The sequence below is a fragment of the Aethalodelphis obliquidens genome, unplaced genomic scaffold (assembly GCF_003676395.1).
Source record: "Aethalodelphis obliquidens isolate GAN/ISIS:26980383/991018 unplaced genomic scaffold, ASM367639v1 scaffold88, whole genome shotgun sequence".
Classification (NCBI taxonomy): Eukaryota; Metazoa; Chordata; class Mammalia; order Artiodactyla; family Delphinidae; genus Aethalodelphis; species Aethalodelphis obliquidens.
Window position 1 is genome coordinate 1,030,958 of NW_020838032.1, and position 23,302 is coordinate 1,054,259.

The 23,302-nt window shown below is 37.1% G+C and overlaps 1 protein-coding gene across 3 annotated transcripts in view; it reads right to left on the reverse strand.

Annotated features, from left to right (window-relative positions):
* The window catches only part of ERCC6L2 (ERCC excision repair 6 like 2), a 157,170-nt gene that overhangs the window by 21,781 nt on the left and 112,087 nt on the right, over nucleotides 1–23,302 (reverse strand). For all 3 annotated transcript variants that reach the window (XM_027094256.1, XM_027094254.1, XM_027094255.1), the window contains exon 18: nucleotides 3,677–3,858. In XM_027094256.1, the coding sequence (XP_026950057.1) occupies nucleotides 3,677–3,858 (182 nt within the window). The remainder of the gene's footprint in view (nucleotides 1–3,676; nucleotides 3,859–23,302) is intronic.

Below are 23,302 nucleotides of genomic sequence, written 5' to 3' on the forward strand. Positions count from 1 at the left end.
AAAAAATTCAATTTTTCTCCTTTTTTCTCGAGGAACTGAAGGAGAAGGGATGGAACACAGCTAAAACCATGTTCTTTCTGTCTAAGCTTTCTGAAGTGAAGGTAGGACTGAAACTTCATTCAGATAATCCATGAGGCTACAGCATAGTACAAATTCTTGATTCACATAAAGTTAGGATGGTTAGCAGGAAAGACGTGCTAGCAGTTTGGACACCGATCCCTAGTTCAGATGTTGGCATTCTAATATTAGACACCCTTCACCTTTTTATTTAGCATGAGGCATTTATCCCTAGGATAAGTAGAGGGAAAAAAAAAGAGGCAAAAACTAATCACTGTTAATACTTTTATTTTTATATACAGTACTAAAGGGGATAAGACACTTGTGCTTAAAGACTGGTAAAATGTATATGGTTGGTCTCCTAGCAAAAATAATTGCCCAAAGAAAATTACCCACAATTTACCCAAAATCATTGTTGTAAATCTGTTTGTGAGGAGTTGTGTTGCTATAGCAGTGTGGGGTGTTCACCTTTGTGGGCAACGGTGCGCAGCTGAGAGGCGTGCTCCAATCTGCCACACCAGCACCCGAGGAGCTAAGGGACAGGTTGCCTGGGAGTTGCCAAAACCCGAGGGAAGCATCTGGAACACGCAGAGCAACCACCATTTTCTTACTGTCCGTAGAAGTCATCAGGACCAACTGGACCACGCCTCCTCTCCCTGCTTACCTCAGTCACTACTTCTCAGTTACACATAACCACTGGCTTCTCATGCCCCTGCTAGTCTCTACATCCCTGATCCAATCCCCCATCCTTCCAGACCATTCCTCGGTGCCCCTGGAACCAGGCTATGATCTACTAACTCTCCTGTGTCTTCTGCCCAAGGGGCGCTCTGTCTCCTCCTGATACTGCCTCCCCACTGCAGCCCTCACAAGTCAAGATCTTATACCTCACATCCTTAAACCTCAGGGTTCATGCTTCCCATTGCTGCTTCCAGATCATTTTTTCTTAAAAACTCCTTCCCCTCTTTAAGGTTTATGCTATCCAGCTTAACCATTCTCACCCCCACCCCACCTTGTTAACTGACTTTCTAGTTGCTTCCTGATAGTGACTGAACACTCAAGATCCTGGATTAATGTTGTTTCCTTTCCCATCTCCTGCCATCATTCTTGATAACATCAGTATCCATGTGGATGTCCTACCCAACTCCTAGCCCACCAGTTTCTTGACGTCACCTCCACAGACTCGATTCCATGTTAGGCCCCTATTCCCAAAGTCATATACCACTAATGTCATTACCATTAACTGCACAACCTCCAAATCCCTGAATTCAATCATATGCTCCAGTTATCCCAATGACAACAATGCTGGAATATACCCTTCATCTCATCAAGTCCTCCAATTTGCTGACTCTTCTGCTTTCTCACTAACATCAGCCTCCCCTTTTCCAGCTTCTGTTCAATTTTATAATCGCTTCTTTGCAAACATCCTTTAGCTTCCTTGCTTCTCTCTCCTTCTCCTGGTAAAACTCAGCTGTTTCCCTATTCTGTGTCTGCAACTGAACAACTGAAGCTTGCTGAATGAAGTCTGCACAACTGCACAGATGGTTTTACTGGAATTACTCTCAAATAGGAACTTAACATCACCCAGGAAGTCTAGCCCCACTAAGCTTGCTTTCCCACTTTATGACTTCCACTAATGACTTCTTTCATAATTTCTCTCTCCCCAAATCTCCTTCCCTCTGTGCTGATGAATTTATTCTCAATTAATTGAGGAAATATCACTGTATCTGTGCCCTTCTTTATCTCTTTCTCTTAATACTTCTCAAAGACTAGATCTTCACCTGTGGTCTGGATCCCACCCTCTCCTGCCTCCAGGACTTCACTTTTTCTGTTATCACCTCTCTGGCATGATCTCGTTTTTTCCTATTAGTCTTTTTCCTCAACACACAAACAGGTTCTATTATCTTCCCAACTTAAAAACAAACTACACTTCATCCCACAATGCCCTCCAGCTACTGCTAGTTTCCACATCCAAACTTAAGGAGCAGTCCCAGGGGCTTGCCCTTTCACTGCTTGCCCACCTCACCCTGGCATCTGCCTACTTCTACTGCTCATGGAAAGGTGACCAAAGAGTTCTTCAGCTCCAGGGGCTTTCCCACTTCTTCTGATTCTGGTTCTCAGCAGCAGTCAATAAAGTTAAGTGTTCCCTCCTTTTCGAAACTCTCACTTGTCTTGGACTTTAGAACCTTGCACTGGGCCTCCTACACAGTAGGCCACAGTCACTCTCCAGGCTCAGTACTGGGGCTTCTCCTCTCCTCTCTGTGTTCTGTTCCTAAGCTGTTCACACAGTCTATGGCTATAAAAACTATCTGTAATCTATTTATAATCTCTATGCTGATAATTTCCAAATTTAGACCTCCAGTCTCCAAATCTCAGAGTAGCATATCCACTGCCCATGTGACATTTCCCTATATCTTCAAATTTAATATGAGCAAAAGAGAACTCTTGATTTTTTTTTTTTTACTTCAAACTTGTGTCTCTCCTAGTTTTCCCCATTCAGTGAATCCAGTCTGCTGCTTAAGGCAGAAAATTGGGAGTAATCCTGTCTTCTCCCCTTCCCAAAACACAGTTCAACATCAAACTGAATTTATCCATTCGGCTCTGTCTCCATGGCAACTACTCTATTGCAAACCACCATCACCTAGTTCCTTATGGTTTCCCCTAGTCCACTCTGCCCTCTTCCATGCAGAAGCTGGAAAAATCTTTTAGAAACATACATCAGATCATGTCATGCTTCAACAGCTTTCTACTGCAGTTGGAACAAAATCCAAATTCTTTTCTATAATCCACAAGGCTTGGCATGCTCCAGCCCCATCTATGTCTCTCCCTTCATCTCATGCCATTCTCTGCTTGAGTTATTACGCACTAAGTACACCAGTCTTCTCTCAAAACCTCCTCCCTCTTCAGGAAGTTCTTACTTTGGTTCTCTGCTTCATTATCCTTCAGGTCTTAACTTAAACGTCACTCGTATAGAGAGGTCTTCCCTGACTACCTAGTAGAAAGGGAGTTATATCCCTCCCGATCCCATTATTCTCTATAAAGGAGGCCTGTCTACTTTTTTCCTATAACACACCATTTTATAATTATTTATTTATAAGTTTTCTTACTTTTGAAAATTTTATGGTTTGAGGCCAACCCCCATCCCACTGTACTGTAAGCTCTGTGTCTATGTCTCTTTTTTTACACTGTATATTTAGCACCTAGCACAATGCCTGAGTGCATATTAGATGCTCAATAAATACTCAGTGAGTGAATGAATATAATGCACTTAAGTATTTCACTTATATAAAATAATTTCATTTTTTATCAGTTTGGGGATTAGCCTTCTTAAAACACTAAAACATTTGGGAATTTTTTTCTTTTTTTGGCCGTGCTGCATGGCTTGTGGGATCTTAGTTCCCCAACCAGGGACTGAACCCAGGCCACCGCAGCGAAAGCGCTCTAACCACTGGAACACCAGGGAATTCCGGGATTTATTTTTTAAAGTGTACAAATTCATATTTATCTGAAATATTCAGATGCCACGTATAGTTAAAATTCAAATAATTTGTGTATTTTACTAGGTAGTTATATTTCTTTTGAGAATCATTCATAAAGTCCAATGTTGTTATAGATGACATACCTGCGGATCCCTTTTGGTGTTTCTCCAATTATGAAGGTGGTCTGGCCTGTTCGGTAGACATTTTTCTTCTTCTGGCTTACAGGGTGTGAAATGTAAAGGGGAAAGGAAATGCTGCCTTCACTTGGTTGTTGGCATTCCTTTGTATGTGTCGATGTATCTCCCTTCATTTTTTCCTTATATGTCTGAAAAAAGGATGAAAGCAAAAACTCTGAAAAAACAGTCATTTTTGGTCAAATAAGGAGACTGTCTTACTTTTTCCCAGTATTCTTTACAATCTAGTATATCATATTCTCCAAGTAATATCATTGTCAGATCTTGTTAGATCTTTAAAAAGATATTACTTGTAGCAGTAATGTGATGTTTCTCTTTTCATTGTTTAAGATATATGCTAAAGATATACCTTTCTTAAAGATACAATAAAAGTAATGGTAATATGATGTTTCTACTGTCAAGACTATGGGTATACTGATTCACATGCTGGCATCCACTCTCCTAAACAAGGATAAAAATTAATGATTATATAAATAATGGCATAAAAATGGGATGTTTAAAAAATTTAATTCAGCAATTTCTCTCAATATTATTAAGCAGACTTTTGGTTATTTAATCTTATATAAGCAGTCAAACTTTTAAGAAATAACAACCTTTATATAATAATGCAATACACTAGTTTTGTAAATCCTACTTCAATCTCCAGTGGGTTGCAAGAATTACTTAGTGATTGTTAAGATGTTAACTAGAGGTGGTTGAAATTACAGATAGAATCACATTTATTTTACAGACTAAGGGTGTCTTGCATAATACAAATTGTTAAAAATAGTGAGTCAAGAAAAAAATAATTTTAAAAGGTATGGTTCCATTTTCCCTGACAAAATGGTAAGGTGAGTATGTGGAAAGTCCCCATCTTATTCCAAAAACAGAAATATTGGATGCAATTTGACAACAACAACAAAATTATATTTGAGCTCAAAAGTAAGAAAGGAAAATCTCTAGATGCCAAAGCCAAGTAACACAGTGGTAGGTGGGAGCTGAAGCTCAGCAGCCCGAGGAATAGGGTCCTAAATTCTAGTCTGCAGGATTCCATGTGTAGAGGGAAAATGGAAATGATTTAACTCTCTGAATTAAAAAACAAACAAACAAAATAAAAACACAGCAGGAATTAAATGGATATCCAGTTTTCAAATTAAAGCTAGGAAAGCCCAAACTGGGGGCACAGGATAGAAACAGGCTCCCTTGTTACTCTAGATAGAATCACTGGTGAAAACATGGAATGCCCAGCCTGTGCCATTTGTGGAATCTGATTTTGTAGCACTTACATTGTATGGAAAAATCTAAGCTAAAAACCAACATAAAAAACTGGCCCAGAACCAGTGAAAACCATAGACCTCAATGAGGGGTGAATACAAAAATATAACAGAAGAACACTTTTTAAATCTAGAGAATGCTTGTGATTCCAATGCGGGGGGGAAAAAAGAGTTCAGTTAAAAATTATAAAGAACACACAAAGCCCACTGCCATGAAAGTGGACAGATACAACAAATGTGAGAATCCATATCTGAGGAATTACAGATAACAAAGCAATCTGAAAGAGACTTTAACTCATTAGCATATCCAGAAAGATAAAGGAAGAACTGGGTATTGTAAAATACCAGATCTGAGAAAGAACCAAATACAAATTCTAGAAAAGAAATATAGGTTTGAAAAAAAATAGACATAGAAACAAACTTAAAATATGGGTTAAGCAGCAGGCTACACAGCCTTACAATGACGGTTGATAAATTGGTAGAGTAAAATTACTCAGAATGCTAGGCAGAGAGAGAGAGACAGAGAGAGAGAGAGAGAGAGAGAGAGAGAGAGAAAGGAGGAAAGGAGGGAAGAAAGGAAGGAGGAAAGGAGGAAAAAAAGGCAGGCAGGCAGGCAGGAAGGAAGGAAGAAAGAAAGAAAGAAAGAAAGAAAAGGAAAGAAAGAAAAGAAAGAAAGGAAAGAAATAAGGAAAGAAAGAAAGAATGGAAAAAAGAATGGAAGAAAGGAAGACAGACAAGAAAGAAAGACAAGAAAGAAAAATTAAGAGACAGAAGACATGGCAGAAAACATACCAAAATTTCTAAAATATTAGAAGGAGATAACAGAAAATGGAAGAGATAATGTCAAAGAAGTAATGGCAGAGAATTGAAGAAGGCATGAATCCTCAAACTAAAAAAGGAGAGAGAATCTCCAGTGTGAAAAATGAAAATAAATCTGTACCTTGTTATATCACAGATAAAGAGAATATCTTAAAAACTACCAGAGAAAAATAAGCTAACCCACAAAGAAATAATAATCAAACTAAAGGCAGACTTCTCATTACCACTACCACCATCACCACCACCAAGAGAAGATAATGAGAGTATCTTCAACATGCTGGGAGGGAAAAACCATCAACCTAGAATTCTAAACCCAGTTAAACTATCACTTAAGAAATTTGCAGGCATACAAATACTACAAAACACAGATTAGTAATTGTCAATGAGACAGTGATTTTTTCTTTTACAGGAGTTCAATGGGATTCAAGTGGCACATATGACTGAATGTTGGTAGGGAATGGCTTTCATTCCACAAATATTTACTAAGCACTTATTACGTTCCTGCCACCATGCTATGCAGTTGAGAAGAAAAATATTTACATATACAAAGAGGCCCCTACTATTAAGGGGCTTAAAAAAGCTGAGCCCCACCCCCCTCCCATTTTTAGTTTTTTCTGTTTTTAAAATAAATCATTTATCTCTTTAATTTATATTCAAGTTCATTTCATTGAAATAAACTGAACAAAAGACATAATTATATGTTCTTTAATAGCAAAGCACTTCTAATGAAAAGAAATTGACTTCTTCAAAATCTAGTGTGACTCATGTGGACAAACACAAAATGCCAGGTTGCCATTTTGAACCAGGGCTTTGCTTCAGTCAGTAATGCTGACAGTACTTTCCTCAAAGACATCATTTCTTAAAGTTTAAAACATTATTAATAAAGAGAGGAAAATGCTGATCTTTAAAGATAAATTTGAAAGAGATTTGATGCATTTATTTTACATCACAAGAAAACAAGATGAATGTTAAAAGTTCCTAATAAAATAGCTCATAATCTATGATGATTCCCAAGAAATAATTATCCATTATTATAAGGAGGGATGGGAACATTTACATGGGGATAAAGGGAGTAAACCGAAAGGGAAGGAATGGGGCCAACCAAGAACACTCCCTCCTCATATACTGCAATTTCTGAAGCCATGGAGAAAGCAGGCCAGGCCATGGAAATTTTCAATTATTTACATGATTACTCTGGGTCTTTCTGACCCTGGCAGCATTACAAAGCTCATATTTCGAACAGATACATTCTTTCTCAAGTTGATTTTACAAATTCTTCAGGAAAATTCAACTTTTCTATTCATAGCTATCAGACATGTGGATCTTTAATTTATGCCACATATTATACACTTAAAAACCTGATTATTTTAGATAATCATTAAAAGAGAAAAGCATTTGTTCTCTCACACTGGCTCAATATCCCATCTTTTACTTAAAAAATATCTAGGTTCAGTTTTCCATTTTAGTAGGGTAGTTTAACACTTACTGAAACAAGGCTGTGAAACAAAATTTTGTTTACTAATTATTTTAATAAACATTTTGATGCTCTTCTTATAAAAGCTGGTTTCACTATTTATAGTAAAATAGTATCTTTTATAATAGCTAATATAAGGAAAATAGTGACAGTGCAGTTGCAATTGAAGGGACAGTTATAATTTATTATAAAGCAAAGTACAATGCCTGTGGCCAAGATGAAAAGATTCCAGACCATGTGAAATTGGACGCAAACTCTTTCACTACCGCTTATGTCAAAGTTGGGAAGTCATATGACACTGAGGCAACACTATGAAGTAGCAATAGTAATGAAGGGTCAAGTAATGAAAAATTCAGTAAAAATGAGCTGGACTAGGAAATTAAAAGATAACATTATCGCTCCTTAATATTATGGTAGAGGGTGAGATTGCTTGCTCAAGAAAGCAAAATAAACCCACTCTTCTTTCCACCAGAGAACAGAATGGCCAACAAGTGGAACACTATGTCTGTATCTGATAGGAAATTTTGAGATCATAACATGAAGAAAGCAGAAAGCCCAATTTCTGTAAAAGCCCCTAATTGCTCCTAACTTTTTCCTAGAAAGTTTCTTCTAAATTATCCAAGATTTGCTTTGAGAAATTACTTCTATACTCTGTGATTCTGATGAAGGTTTCCTTCCTCTTAAGATTTATGGTTATAATGATAAGGAGGGAATTATGAAGACAAGAACTTTGTACAGTATTTGTATAGTATAAATATGACTGCTAATAAGTATTTTAGAAAGCTTGACACAGAGTTTAATTTATAACTTAGTAATTGCTATGTTCATGATTGTCTTCATAAATTATTGGATATTGTTAGGTATTTCTACTATGGTATATTTATGAAAGTAATCAAGTTCAACTTATGGTATCTTTATTAAAAATAAAGTGTAAAGAGTATAGTAATTATTTCTAAATAACATAAACATACAGTTAAAAGATCCATTTGATGATGAGATTAATTGAATGGAAACGTGAGGTTACTTAAGAAGCTGAATTTATCAGAGAATATTGAAATAATAATCCTAATTTATGAGTGGTAATATGTCTTCCTCCTTTGGACGTATATGTACTATGTGGAGCAGCCAGTTGAATGTTGAAAAAGTAGGGGAAAACCCTCCCCCTTCAGAGTTAAACAGGGCTAGAAAGGTAAAGGGTCGGCCATGGCTAATTATGTTAAGTCCTAATCTGATTTATATAATTAAACATTTAAAACGTAACATGAAAAAAAAAAAAAAAAAAAAACGTAACATGCTATTGTCAGAAAAGTAAATATTTGTCATTAAAAATAAAATTCGGAATATAAAAAATTATTTAGTTCAACAAAAACATCAAATATGTATTATTTCTATAAATGGTAATTGTTTTAATATATTTTGGCCAAAACAGTCTCCTTACCTATCCACAATCAAATGTTTAATGTGGAAATGGCTCACTTCAAAGACTTCATAAATACCTGCTTTTTAAAAAATTGAAGTATAGTTCATTTACAATATTATATTAGTTTTAGGTACAACATAGTAATTCAATATTTTAATAGATTATACTCCATTATTAAATTATTACATTTATAAAACAAAGGCTGTATTTCCCTATGCTGCATAGTAGTATATGATGAACATCTGTTTTGACTTAATTTTGATAAAGTTATAAAATCATTATTCATTTTTCTAATGTCTCTATAAAATATATTTAAAAATACATCATAAAATTACTATTTAAACGTGTATAAAATATACAGTCTGTAAAATAAAAGCTATAATTTTAAGTTGTAAAAGATATACATTAGGATTACAATAAATAAGAGGGCACTTTTGTAGGGAAAAATGTCTTCTTTTAGAGTAGCCAAAATGAATTTACACTAGACCTAGTAAACTGTACATAATCCTGTACCACTTATTTCTTACTGTAAACTTTTAGGTTTATATTGGTTCTAGAAGGAAAGTTTATCTTTAGATCAGTAGTATGAGACATTCAAATGACCTTTGATAATAAATACTTTCTTTATCCTTTGGACCCAAAGTGTACTGTCCGTATTTCAAGGCATTAGACCTAAGCCAAATAGCAATATTAATAGCAATAGCCAATTAAAATATTGAACCAGTAGTTATTTTTTAAAAGATATAACTGAAAAAAGATAAGGTATATATAGATTTTCAATATGAAAGAGTAAGAAAAAATAAAACTGACTCTTAAAAAGTTTGCAGATAACAATCTTTGATGTCAGTGTACTGAGAATAGGAAAAAAAGGAATGTTTCCCCTACCTCACAGCCATATGATTACATTAGCATTTCTCTTTTTTCTCTGCTACATATGAAATTTATCTTTATATAATAGAAAACTTCATTGGAATAGTGCACAGAATGTTTAAGGAAAAAAACCCTCTTTCTTTGAAGTAAAAAATTTTGGAGGCAAATTACTAAAGAACTATAGAGGGTGCCTAGGTAGGAATAGCAAGGAAATGAGAAAAGTTGATAGGAATCAGTTTTTCCCATACACACCCACCTGTGGGCAACAAATGGGGCAGGAAATGTTACAATCCAGGAGACTGAGTTTCAAAAACAACCATGAACAGCCTCTAGTTCCCATTTTGGCAGGAGAAACACTATCGTAATCTCTACCATCTTTCTAAATCTCTTTGGGGCTAATTACTGGAGACACATCCATAGGTGGTACAGATAATGCTGATTCCTTTTCCTCTGCTCATCTGTATCCCCCACAAGTAGAGGAAGCTTGGAGGGGGACAATGTACAATGAAGAACAGCCTGATAGGATGGGTAGCCTGTCTATGATAGGCTACCAGGATGTAGTGAAATCTTTATTAAGCAATTTTGGAATGGATCTGTCTGCTGAGCCGGTTTCTCTAGAAAACACCTTACAGAGGATATATCAGAACAAAGAGCAATGTATATTTAACAGCCACATTCACTGTTCTCTCCATAACTGGATGATCAGCCTTGATTAGTCACTGAGAAAACTGGAAACCAGGGAGATTTTCAAAGGCAATGGAAGGTCCCAATGGTTCTGACTTGTTGAGAAGCCTGAGTTTGGATTCTAAGATCACCAGAGGACCTGCCCATCACAGGAAAGCTCTTTGGTTTACACCTTGCTCCTGAGAATAGCACAGAGCTTCACAAGCCAGTCTATGGTCATGGCCACAAGTGGGCACACCATGTAGCCAAACCCCTCACATTGGCCTGATCACACCAACTTTGTCATAAAGATTAAAAAAGAATCAAGTGCTCTTTCATTTTTTTCTTCATTAAACCTTAAATAGTTAAGTCTGAGAGGCAGCAATGCTTTTGTTTACACATCTGTTCAAACAAAAGATTAAAAAGAAATCTCCCTTTGGGTAAGGGCCAAACCCTATAAACACATAAAAAGTCATAAACTTGCTTGTCTTTGCAAAGCAGGGAATCAGGAGTACCATAAAGACATATAGCACATGTAAATAAATTCATTCAAGTGGCATCTGAGAGTCTAAAAGGACAAAGACCTTTAAGGATCTTTGTTCAAGTGTGAAAACCTCTTATCTTTGAAGTAATCATTCAAGATTTCTGCCTGGAGGTAGGAAATATTACTGTAAATGCAGTTTTCCAACACTCAACAGAAACCTAAGGCAACTATGAGGTACCCCTGAATTGTCTTCACTCAGCCTCTGGAGAAAAGCCAGCTGGTTAGAGGACCCACCACGAATACACACTGAAGTATAATTTTCTGCATATGTTTAAAAATGTCATTCAAGTCTGAAAAAACAAACACTTAGATTCAAATCTAAAACATTTTTTTTTTTGGTGGTGAAGGGAGATTAAAGTTTGTAATTATGGTTCTCTTTTCCTCCTGGAAGGAGTAACCATTACAATTCAGTTTTTTATATATATAGATATATATTTTCTTTTTTGATAGTACTTTGCTTGCTGAGTGAGCCACAAAAGGACAACTTTATATTGGCTTCCCTGAGCCTAGCTCCCTTTTTGTGTGCACAACAGTCCATTTCTCATTGTACAAGAAACTCGTCTATCTAAAGGAACAAAGTGATAGCCTCGGGAGTGCAGGTGAATACTGTGGGGCACACACTACAAACAGAAATACAAAAGCCCCATCTCCTTGGGATTTGGGAACATGAAGGCAGTGCCACAGCAGTCAACCTGGGGGAAAAGGCCAGGTGAGATGGTGGCAACTACCTTTAAAAAAGCCTGCAGACCAGCAACAGGGAGTGTTGGCTAATATTCCCTCCGTCCTTCATGGGAGGGTGGTCAGAGAGTAAATTCCCCTTAATACCTCCTAAAGACAAAGGCAAGGCCTTTTGGGGTAGCTGTCTGAGCACTGGACTCAGCACCACAAGCCCTGGTTTCTACTAGTCTTTTTAGGATCTCCAGTAAGTAGTAATGAATAGGTCCTTGGCATCTTGAGCCCTGACTGAATTTTAAATCTTTACATATATTATTTATATTACTGTAAAAATGTCTCTAAAGACTACTTGAAGGTCCTATACTAAATAATACCTGTTAGTGAAAAGATCACGGAAGGGTGGTGCTGATGGAAAAATTTTAATTAAAGTCTTTCTTGGCAGGCACCCGCCCCTGCTTGCCTTTCCAGTGGCTGGCACTTCCATGGGGAGCTTAGGCTCTCACTTCCTTCCTCCAGGCCTCCAGCTGGAGTAAGTGTAGGCTTCTATGCAGGCTGATTCAGTGACAAGGCCATCGATGGCTCTTCAGTGTCTAGGGAAGAACATTTCAAGCACCCTGCCACAAATAACACTGGGACATTGTAACTAGTTGTGAAGTTGGATGCAGATTATTGTTAATAATAAAGTACTGAAATCTGTGAATAATTCTCCTTTTTAGTAAATTAGAGTGGATTTCCTATAACCACATCATTTTCACTCTCTTCTATTCTGATATGCTTTCTTGAGTCATGTAGAAGAGGAAGTAAAGCTTTCCGACGGAGAAAGGCCAACTGAAAGTATGTTCCACTAGAACTGAATTTAATGATCAAGTGACCCCCTTCTTATGGTCTAAAATGGCAGTTCTGAAACTTTTTGGTCTTAGGACGCCTTTACCGTTTAAAAATTATTGAGGGGCTTCCCTGGTGGCGCAGTGATTGAGAGTCCGCCTGCCGATGCAGGGGACACGGGTTCGTGCCCCGGTCCGGGAAGATCCCACATGCCGCGGAGCGGCTGGGCCCGTGAGCCATGGCCGCTGAGCCTGCGCGTCCGGAGCCTGTGCTCCGCAATGGGAGAGGCCACAACAGTGAGAGGCCCGCGTACCGCAAAAAAAAAAAAAAAAAAAAATATTGAGGACACCAAAGAGATTTGTTTATGTAGGTTATATCTATTGAAAGTTTAAAATAATTAAATAACTCTTTATCAGCAAAAAAGTTTATATTTTCCAAGGTAAACAAACAAAAAATTAGCCAGAAGGGTGGCTACGTATTACATTTTTGCAAATGTCTTTAATAGCTGGCTTAATAAAAGATAGCTGGATTCTCATATCTTCTTCTGCATTCAGTCTGCTGCAACAATGCTGTTTTAGTTGGAGTATATGAAGAAAATCAGCCTCATACAGATACATAGTTGAAAAAGGGCAGAATATTTTCATAGCCTTTTCAGATAATTGTAGATATTCTTTTTTGATACTTTACCAAAATTCAATTAAGGTTAGTTACATGTAATATTTGAAACCATATCAGTGAACTTTTTATATTGTTAAAAGTAAAATTCATTGGTATATTTTGTACTTTGGCTGAATTTTTTCCCCATGCGTGATTTTGTAATATCATTCACTGGTCATTTGGAAAATATTAAGTCAGTTATGCAGATCTTCAAAATGTTGACACATTCAATTATACAACATTGGAAAACCATATTTGTTGTTATTACCACCTATGCATCAGAAAAAATCTTTTTAAATATTGGGAAGGGGTCATGGTCACGGTGGCAGACACAAGTTTTTCAATATTTTAATTTTCACTTGAAAGCTTGAATTTTATCGCCGGCAACAAGTACTGTCTGTTGTCTTCCTTGAAGTGACAGAAAATATCTACCAAATACACAAGTCTGAATAACCATAGTTTGTCAGTCATTCTTTCAAGTATTGATACAAATTGTGTTCCATAAAAAAAAAGTGGCTAGTTTAGTCCGCAGTTCAATTATACAAGTGCTTGTGTACACTTCCTATTTCACCAAACAGAATACTAAAAAGATGAGTACCAGGGCTTCCCTGGTGGCGCAGTGGTTGAGAGTCTGCCTGCTGATGCAGGGGACACGGGTTTGTGCCCCGGTCCAGGAAGATCCTACATGCCACAGAGTGGCTGGGCCCGTGAGCCATGGCCGCTGAGCCTGCGCGTCCGGGGCCTGTGCTCCGCAATGGGAGAGGCCACAACAGTGAGAGGCCCGCATACGGCGAAACAAAACAAAACAAAACGAAAAAAAGATAAGTACCAAAGGGTTGAGATTTAAGAAAATTAGTAATTTTTATTGATTCATCAAGCATATTCTTCTTTTTTTTAAAGAATCAATTTTATTTATTTATTTTTTGGTTGTGTTGTGTCTTTGCTGCTGCACACAGGCTTTCTCTAGTTGTGTCAAGCGGGGGCTACTCTTCGTTGCGGTGCGTGGGCTTCTCATTGTGGTGGCTTCTCGTGTTGCAGAGCATGGGCTCCAGGCATGCAGGCTTCAGTAGTTGCAGCACGTGGGCTCAGTAGTTGTGGCACGCAGGCTGTAAAGCACGGGCTCAGTAATTGTGGCACATAGGCTTAGTTGCTCTGTGGCATGTGGGATCTTCCTGGACCAGGGATCGAACCCGTGTCCTCAGCATTGGCAGGTGGATTCTTAACCACTGCACCACCAGGGAAATCCCCATCAAGGACATTCTTAAGAGAAACTAAAAGTAGTTTTCTTTTTCTGAAAGTGTGTGGTGGTAAATACTAGTGGCCCAAATAATTTTTATGAACAAAATGAGTTGTTCTTTCTCTTAAGGTATTCATTATTTCATCTGGCCACAGCAGCGGGATAGCCTTAAATACTGAATAAAAGTAGGATATGGCTTTCAAATTCCATTTTGAAGCAGTTAATGCTAAATAGTCATGAAAGTTGTTTACAGATTAATTGAAATTTGATTCCGATAATAACTTGGTTACAAAATGACTGACACCTTTAAATAAAACATCAACCTACCAACAATTTTGCCGTAAATGCTGTGAGAGCTGACTCTGGTTACGTTAAGAGGGATTCTATCTTCATCAGGAAACTTGCAAAAAATATCACAACTTCCATCTTAGATCAAGGATCATAGTTCAAACATATTTATCCTGCCTAAAGCTAATCTACTACAAAAGAATTCATGCTTATACTAATAAATTAGAATAATTCTCCACATTTCTCTGTATAGAATCTCTTTGGTATCTACTAGAAATTCAATTAAAATCAGTAAGCTCTAACTGAATATCTATGTAGCAGGTACTTTTTTTAGGTCCTGGGAATAAAAGATAAAGATTCACTTCCTAATGCAAAAGAGTTTCACAGTCTAACCAGGAATACAGTGCCAGACACTGTGGATGGCCTACTAACTGCCACTGCCTCCCTCTTTGTTGTCTGAACAAAACTGAGGTTCTCTTAGAAATGTGCTCAGGGAAGGTAGATTGCCCTCTCAGTTCTTAGGGGATAAACAAATTAGTCAAGCCAATTATGTTCTGCCAGAAAGATTTTCCTCCCCAATAAAAGGAGAGATACAGGAAAAGAACCACGCCTTCCTGTCTTTGGATACATTTGTATGAGGAAATATGTTCTTGAGATGCAGTAGTCATCTTGTAACATAAGGCAAAAGGCCTCATGGAACTAAAAATTAACTTACTGAGGATAGTGGGGCAGAAAATGAGAGAGCCTGAATTCTTATGGTATCATTGGACTGTAGTAATACACCTGGACATACCTCCCTCCAGATTTGCTGTTATGTAAATTAGTTCAACAGCCTATTGTATAGGCCATTTTCAGATGGTTATTCTATTCCTTGCAGCTGAAAGCATCCTGTAGATACTTACTTATAAAGTATCACATAATACAATGTGATCAGTGCTATAGCAGACATACATGCACACACATACACACACACACAAATAAGTAAAGATGAATTTGAGGAAAACATTTATACTGCTTTGGAGAAGACAGGGGACAACTGTCACTGACGATACAAGGAGTAGGGGTTCAACAAGCAGACACAGGTGAAATGGAATTTTAAACAAAAGAACCACAAGAGCAAAGACATGGAAGAGTAAAAGTCCGTGGTGTGCTTGGAGACTGATTTATAAACTGAAGGCTGACTAGGAAGAGCTTGCTCATCTTTCTATCCCCAGAGTCTAGCACAGTGCCTGGCACATAGTGTCAATAATTCTGAATGAGTGTCTCAGAATGAGACTGGAAAAGGAGATTAGCACCAAATGAGATAGGCCTCATGTGCTATGGAAAAGAAACACAATAAGGTATTTTACAGAACTCTGGAAGAGAGAAAATTATGCCCCAAAGTGACTGTTCAGATTTGTTACTGCTAAGATGAATAAAGCTTACAAAGTCATGCATGGGTAGGGATATCTTTCTGACACCATTCTCCATGTTCTCCCCTCTCGAGTGGGTGTCTTATACCAGCACTATGGTCAAGAGATGACAGATAATGAGTGAAGATGAAGAATACCAGCATTTATGCTGCTCTAAAATAACTAACATCTTTACGTTATCTGCCAGTATATCCCCTTTAACATTAACTTGTGGAGCTAAGAGTTAAGGAGCCTTTACTCATAGTGAAAATGGTTGTGGGGATCTGCCTTATGTAGTACTTTCTTACAGGAATGACCAGTAACAAATGTTTTCTGAACTTCCACTCTGTGCTGCCTGTTGCTAAGTGGTGATGCTTACGGACATGTATGTCATGTCCTGATCCTTAAGCAGCTTGCCACATACTTGAGAAGACAGCAAACATTAATACGGTGTCTGCCATGTCTACAGTGATGACTGGCACAGAGAATGGGTGTGAAAGGGGCTGGGAATAGAGTGATCTCCAAAGACTGAGGCTTCATGTAAGAAGTGGAACTTGAATTGGGAGTGGAGGATCAGACAGTAGATGATTTACTTGGAGGTGCAGATTGAGTAAATTTATTGAAGACCATGAATGCCAGGCAAACCTGAGACTACTTCTAATTCAGATAAGGAGGGACTGTCTCCCTTGGCTAATTAAATATATTCAGTAGTAGCTCTGAACAATGTCAAGTCATTGCCAGAGGATTTTCAGGAAAACTATGAAAGTTGTTCATGGAAAAGATAGTTTAAGCCACTTAATTTTCAGAAGATAGTGATTGGGTTCATTATATGCTGACAACAACTGAAAACCTAAATTATTCAAAAAGTATCAATTATGTACAAGACACTACTTTAGGTCTCCAGAATTATCAAATGTGAATCAGAGATATATTGTGCTATTTTTTGAAGTCCAGAGTTTATAGAAAAGAAGAAAAAGATGTATACTTACATAACTATGATAAATACATGGAAGTCATATGTTAGAATAATAGGCCACATAAAGTACTATTGGGAGAAGCAGAAAGGGTGTAGGGAGAAGGACAGCCGAATTGGGGCAGACTTTGTGAAAGAGTGACACATCTGAGGTAGATGCTGAAAGGTAGGGAGGTTTGGAGATTTGGGAGGTTAGAAAAACTAAGACTGAAGGTTATTTGTGGTAGAGAAAAAGCATAAGTAAAGAGAAAAAAAGTAAAAAAATTATGTCTTTGCCAAAATACCTTTGGCAGAGTAGATATTGCAAACAGTCTTACTATATTTCTTGAGTACAGATAGTTTTAACTCTAAAAAAATGTTTTTTAAAGAGACAGATGCATTCAGTCCACCTGAATTTTTTGTTTAACTGCTAAAGTGATGGTAATTCTTCACAGGCAAGTTATCTTGGAAAATTAGACTGATTTGTCATATTGGAAAAGCAAAATGGAATTTTAAAAAAAAGTAAAAACCTTCAAAGCAAAATAGAAACCAAAGGAACTGAGGGAAAAGCACAAGAGAAGACAGAAAGATTGAAAGACTACAGGGATTTAAGCTGACTGCCACTGCTGAGCCTGAGGGAAGTCATGTACCCTCTCATTTAAAAAATAAATCAGTAAAATATTATGTTTGCATTAGTCTCCAAGAATCCTTCACATTATGACCTTATAATTTTGATTTATTCGTCCTATAAAATTCAGAATTCATATGTATACAGGCAGGATTCTCAGATGACAAGGCAATAGGTGTTTCCATTAAGTGGCCATGTCCAATTGATACCATGGTTTTCAATAGAGGGATAAAATATAATTTGAAAAGGGCTGTTAAGTGCTTAACATTCTCTAAGTCGCTAGGTGGAGTCAATCAGAGTTCAATGAGGCCTTATATCTTTAAGCTTTTATATTGTTACTTAGAAGGCATTATTTGAAGAAATAGTTTTTCACGGTACGCGGGCCTCTCACTGTTGTGGCCTCTCCCGTTGCAGAGCACAGGCTCCGGACGCGCAGGCTCAGCGGCCATGGCTCACGGGCCTAGCCGCTCTGCGGCATGTGGGATCGTCTTCCCGGACCGGGGCACGAACCCGTGTCCCCTGCATTGGCAGGCGGACTCTCAACCACTGTGCCACCAGGGAAGCCCGAAGAGATAGTATTTTTAAGCTATTTATAATCTTCCAACTATTCTAAATGGAGAAACTGTTCAAAGAAGCCATATCAATCGTCTCTGCAATTGGAACAATGACCAGCTAGGAGAAGAGTTAGAATCAAGCTACTTCCTAATAAGCAAAGAATATTTTTGTCAGTCTAGGCCATGGTCAAATTAGTTTTTTATAAGTACTGTCAAATACAGTTTTTTTCTATAGTATTCTTTATGATAAATCAGGCATAGTTCAAGGTGGGCCCTTCATCTATAAAATTTGAGGACTGGACTAGATACCTTTTATGGTATTCTAACATATTCTATTATTGGTACTATTAACAGCAAAAAGAATAACAGGTCATTGCAGAGAATAACAAAGAGTTTCACTCATCACCCCTACTAATAAGCAATAATCATAATTACAATAATAAAAATTTATGCCTTTCTTGCAAGGAGTTGAATGTGTTTTGTACACATCAGCTCATTAGTGGCATTATTAAGCCTGGTAACGTCAGTGTGAGGAAGGATGCCACAGCTTCTCATTGCCACCAGCTAGGAGGGGAACAGGTATAGGTGCTTATAGTTAACACCAGATTCTCATTCCTCTGACGAGGTAACAGGTGTTCTTCACAAATGACACACTACCTCTCTGAATCAATCCTAGTTCTAAGGATAGAAACACAACAGCCTTTTTCATGCCAGCACTGGTCACATAATTTCATACATACACACACACAACTTAAAAAATCCAATCTCTGCTAAAATCACTTGAAAGAATAACTTTCTGATACAAAAACACCATAAAATTAACATCTAGCTATAGAAAGAAAAATCATAAGACCATGAAAAATCCCACCCAGTAAGAGTTAATTCCGCTACATGCTGAAACCATAAACCTTACTTACTGGACTACTTCATAAACCAGTCATTTGTGAACAATTACTTTAAACCATCATGCCATTCACTGTCCTGAAAACTAGGCTAATGGAATGCTATATCTCCCCAAAGTCTGCTCATTGTAAACAGTCCATCCCTCCTTGCTGACTCCAAAAGCTGTATAAACATACTGCAACTAAATCCACCATAGCTCATAGAAATCCTTTCTTTAAGTAATCTACAAAATGCCAATCTAATACAAATACAAGAAAGAGAAGTTCTAAGACAACATTTTGTATTTACAGTATTCTGAACAGTGCTTAAACCTGCACTGGTTATATAAAAGGCACTCTCTCCCCCATGCCACCCCCGCCTCCAGGCTGACGGCATGCTTAGTTCTCTCATTTACACCACACTGCAATAACATAAAGAACGGTTTACTATTAATCCAGGTTTTACTACAAAGCAACCCGTTATTTCTCTGTCAAACACTGGCAAGAGTGCCAAGTGTCTGTCATCCAATTCAGGGGATTAAGTCTTCTTTTATAGTCTGATACTTGTACCAATTTATAAAAATACAGATATAGTTTCTTCGAGTTGGTCACAGTCTATATTTTGGCTTGGATTCAGGCAGCAGAGGTTGACTATGACAGCTGGCAGGAAACTGAGGGGAGAATACATCCTCCCCCTTTCAGTCACCACGTCTCAGTTGCCATAGTGATTAATCCTTAATCAAATGCTGTCTTTGTACAATTCTTTTCAGAAAACTTTAAGTAAACTTAAGTTGAAAACATGCAGTTGATTGAAAAAATGAGGTACCATATCACACACAGGTATAGCTAAGTTTTATGACATACTTCCATATATTAAAAGAATAAATTAACTGTAATGAAGCTCCTTCCAATGCTTAAAACATTTCTTTTTGGTCTAAGCTTAAACCTAAATCACACAGGTTTTCCCCCTTGTTATCAGACATCTTGTCTTTTAAAATAAGCTGTCTTCAGAAATGGTTCTAAAATATCCAAGTACAATTGAAGGCAAAGCAAGTTCTTATTTTATATAGTTTGTATTGCTAAATTAAAAAGGTATAATTAGAAATTATTTTAGGAGAGATAGGTTTTAATTCAAGACATTTATCAAATATGTTCAAATAAGTAGAAATTATTTTATAAAAGTATAAACTGTAAGAAACCAAAGGAAATATGGAAAAGATAGTATATTTTAGAACTTTTCTTAATATATGGGTGAATTCCATTTGATTCATAGCTTTTTTCATTCTGGTTACCAATAATTACATCAAAGGACTGAGAAACTCTGAAAGACCATAGTATGTTATCTATAATTGTAGTGTACATTACTTCTCTTTTGTAAGTTTTCCATTTAGTATATATTCCTTTGCAATTTAGTTAAAGGCTCTTACTTAGACTCAATTACAGTATTCCTTGGAAAGTGAAATACTTGCATATTGTGGCCACTGTTAATCTTGTGTTGCCTTCATACAAATAAATAGGACTTGTTTTGTTTTCTTAGGAATTGAGGCAACACATCTGCATCTGGCTGCAGACACACAGACACACACAGAGACCACACACAGGCATACACACACACAAACACACAAAATCTTTTCAAACACAAAGGTCTCTAATAAAACTTTGGTGACAGACATGAAGCACTCAAAAGAATTCTCAGTAATCAGAAAGATTCTGGATGTGAGCCCCAGATGAAAGACACTGTACTGTAGCTGGGAGGTCTAGGGATTTCTGGAGGTTTCAGAAGAAGAGGGTTGTCAATATTTCTAACACTATGGCTGAGTCTTTCTGCCTTCATCTTGCTTCATTTACCTTCACTTTAGTTTATTCTCTTTTCTTCCCGTAACGGTTTAAAAGTTTTCCCAAAACTGCAAATCCACTATTGCCAGCCACCACCACAGGGAGAGCTGCAAAATCTCTCAGTGAGTGACATATATATCTCTAACTAAAGATGATGGTGTGGTTCAATGATTTACTCATTAAAGGTGTTGAAATAAATACTATCGACCAGATATGATGAAATCAGTGATTGTGATCATTTTTTTTCCTTAGAAATTCTGTGAATGGCTTTGACATGTCATCAATATCTCATTTATGTAAAGTAATATTTTAAAAGTCTTCAGAAATGCTTAATTTAACTATCTTTACAAATAGCTTTAGTAAAGAGAAACACACACCACCATCATTCCATCTCACTGATATTATTAAAGTAGTTTCTAGTTTCCAGAAGAATTATAATGAGGAGAACCCAGAGTAATATGTATAGAGATGCAAAAGGACTAGTTTGATGGCAGAGTGCTCTCTCACTCATTTGAATGTCTGTCAGCAGCTATGGAGATATCATGAATTAGAAATAGTCACAAACTAATGAATCTAAACAGAAAATAAATCTATCAGCTTTAAGGAGAAAAGTTACTAATAACTTCTACTCTAATACAGAATATCCTAAAATAAAATTAATATAAAGTACTGAGTGACTTTGTTTTCATAAACAAAAACAAGTCACATATAAAAATTTGAAAAATAATCTACCATAAACATTCTTGTTTTGTTTTTAAGGAAATTCAAAGCCCCAGATGGACTAGTACCACCTATTCTTTTACTTATAGTTAAATATAGCTGCATACAACTGTTTATAGATTATTTGTTCTTGTTGATCCTCACCCTCCAGGGGAGTTAGAGACCTGACATCAGTCTTATCCATTGGTTGTAATAACAATACTTATTATTCATTGACTGCTTACTTTGTGTCAGGTACTGTTCAGAGCATTTTACAGGTATTATTACCTCATTTGGTCTTCACAACAACCATTTGAGGTAAGAAGTATAATTACTTGTATTTTAAGCACAAGGAAATTGAGGCACAGAGAAGGTAAGTAACTTGTTCATGGTCACACAGGAAGTATCAGGTAGAGCTACAATTCAAACTGACAGCCTGAATAGACTTCATGCCATAGGCTAGTTATAACAATCAAAAATTTCTTCTGCCTCTAGAATATTAGAGTTCAACAAACTGAAGATGAGTCTTATTATATGAGTTCTTTTATTTATTTATTTCTAGTTAAACTAAAAGGAGGAAAGCATGACGTATATCTCAGGGGTTGCAGTTTTATGTCAAAAATATAGTAGGTTTAGTTTTTGATGTTGGTGAAAAACTAAGAACAACAAAAATATGTATGATAACTAACTATTTTGAAAACTGATTTTTTTTTAAAATTTATTTACTTTATTTTTGGCTGTGTTGGGTCTTCGTTGCTGCGTGCAGGCTTTCTCTGGTTGCAGTGAACTGGGTTGGGCGGGCTACTCTCCGTTGCAGTGAGCGGGCTTTCTCTGGTTGCCGTGCATGGGCTTCTCATTGCGGTGGCTTCTCTTGTTGAGGAGCATGGGCTCTGGGCACGTGGGCTTCAGTAGTTGTGGTATGCGGGTTCTAGAGCACAGGCTCAGTAGTTGTGTCACACGGGCTTAGTTGCTCCCTGGCATGTGGGATCTTCCCGGACCAGGGCTCGAACGCATATCCCCTGCATTGGAAGGTGGATTCTTAACCACTGTGCCACCAGGGAAGCCCTGAAAACTCTGATTTTCATATACCAAGACTTGACTTTTTATTTATTTAACTTTTTATTGGAGTATAGTTGACTCATAATGCTGTTAGTTTTAGGTGTACAGCAAAGTGAATCAGTTATACATATACATATATTCACTCTTTTTTAGATTCTTATCCCATATAGGTCATTACAGAGTATTGAGTAGAGTCTCCTGTGCTATACAGTAGGTCCTTATTAGCTATCTATTTTATATATAGTAGTGTGTATCCAAGACCTTTCTTTTTTGATGGTAAGTTTATAATACCATCCCCAAGTGATTGTTGTTTATAGGTAATACATTCCAGCTTTCAAGATGCTAAAGTACAACTATATTATTAACCTGATGTATTAAATGATATAGGTCAAATCTGAGGGATTGAATCTTATTCTGTCAGAATTTTACTATATCAAGTATTGATTTAAAGAAGTTAGCCACTGAAATAAGTATGTTTATATGGACTGTTCTATAATGCCTGCTAGCATTGGTGGCATGGGACTGGACTTCCTGCTTAATGGCTTTAAAACTTCCCTGAGTATTTTATACCCACTGTGATTTAGTCATTAAACACCAGATTTCTTCATATTCCCTGAAAAAGGTCTACTAAATTGGTCTATGTGTGACTGGGGAGATATATGGCCTCAAAGGACATATCAGAAACTCCAGGGGCTGGGTATTCCAATTTGTTTCCTGGTAAGAAATGCCCCTCACTCTGAAAATCACTGTGAAAAGACAAGGTTTCTGATGAGACTGTGCTGTTCATCTCAAGAATGCTGGGGCTGAAAAAGGTTGAAAACTACTGGTATTGCTAATGTAAAGATAAAGG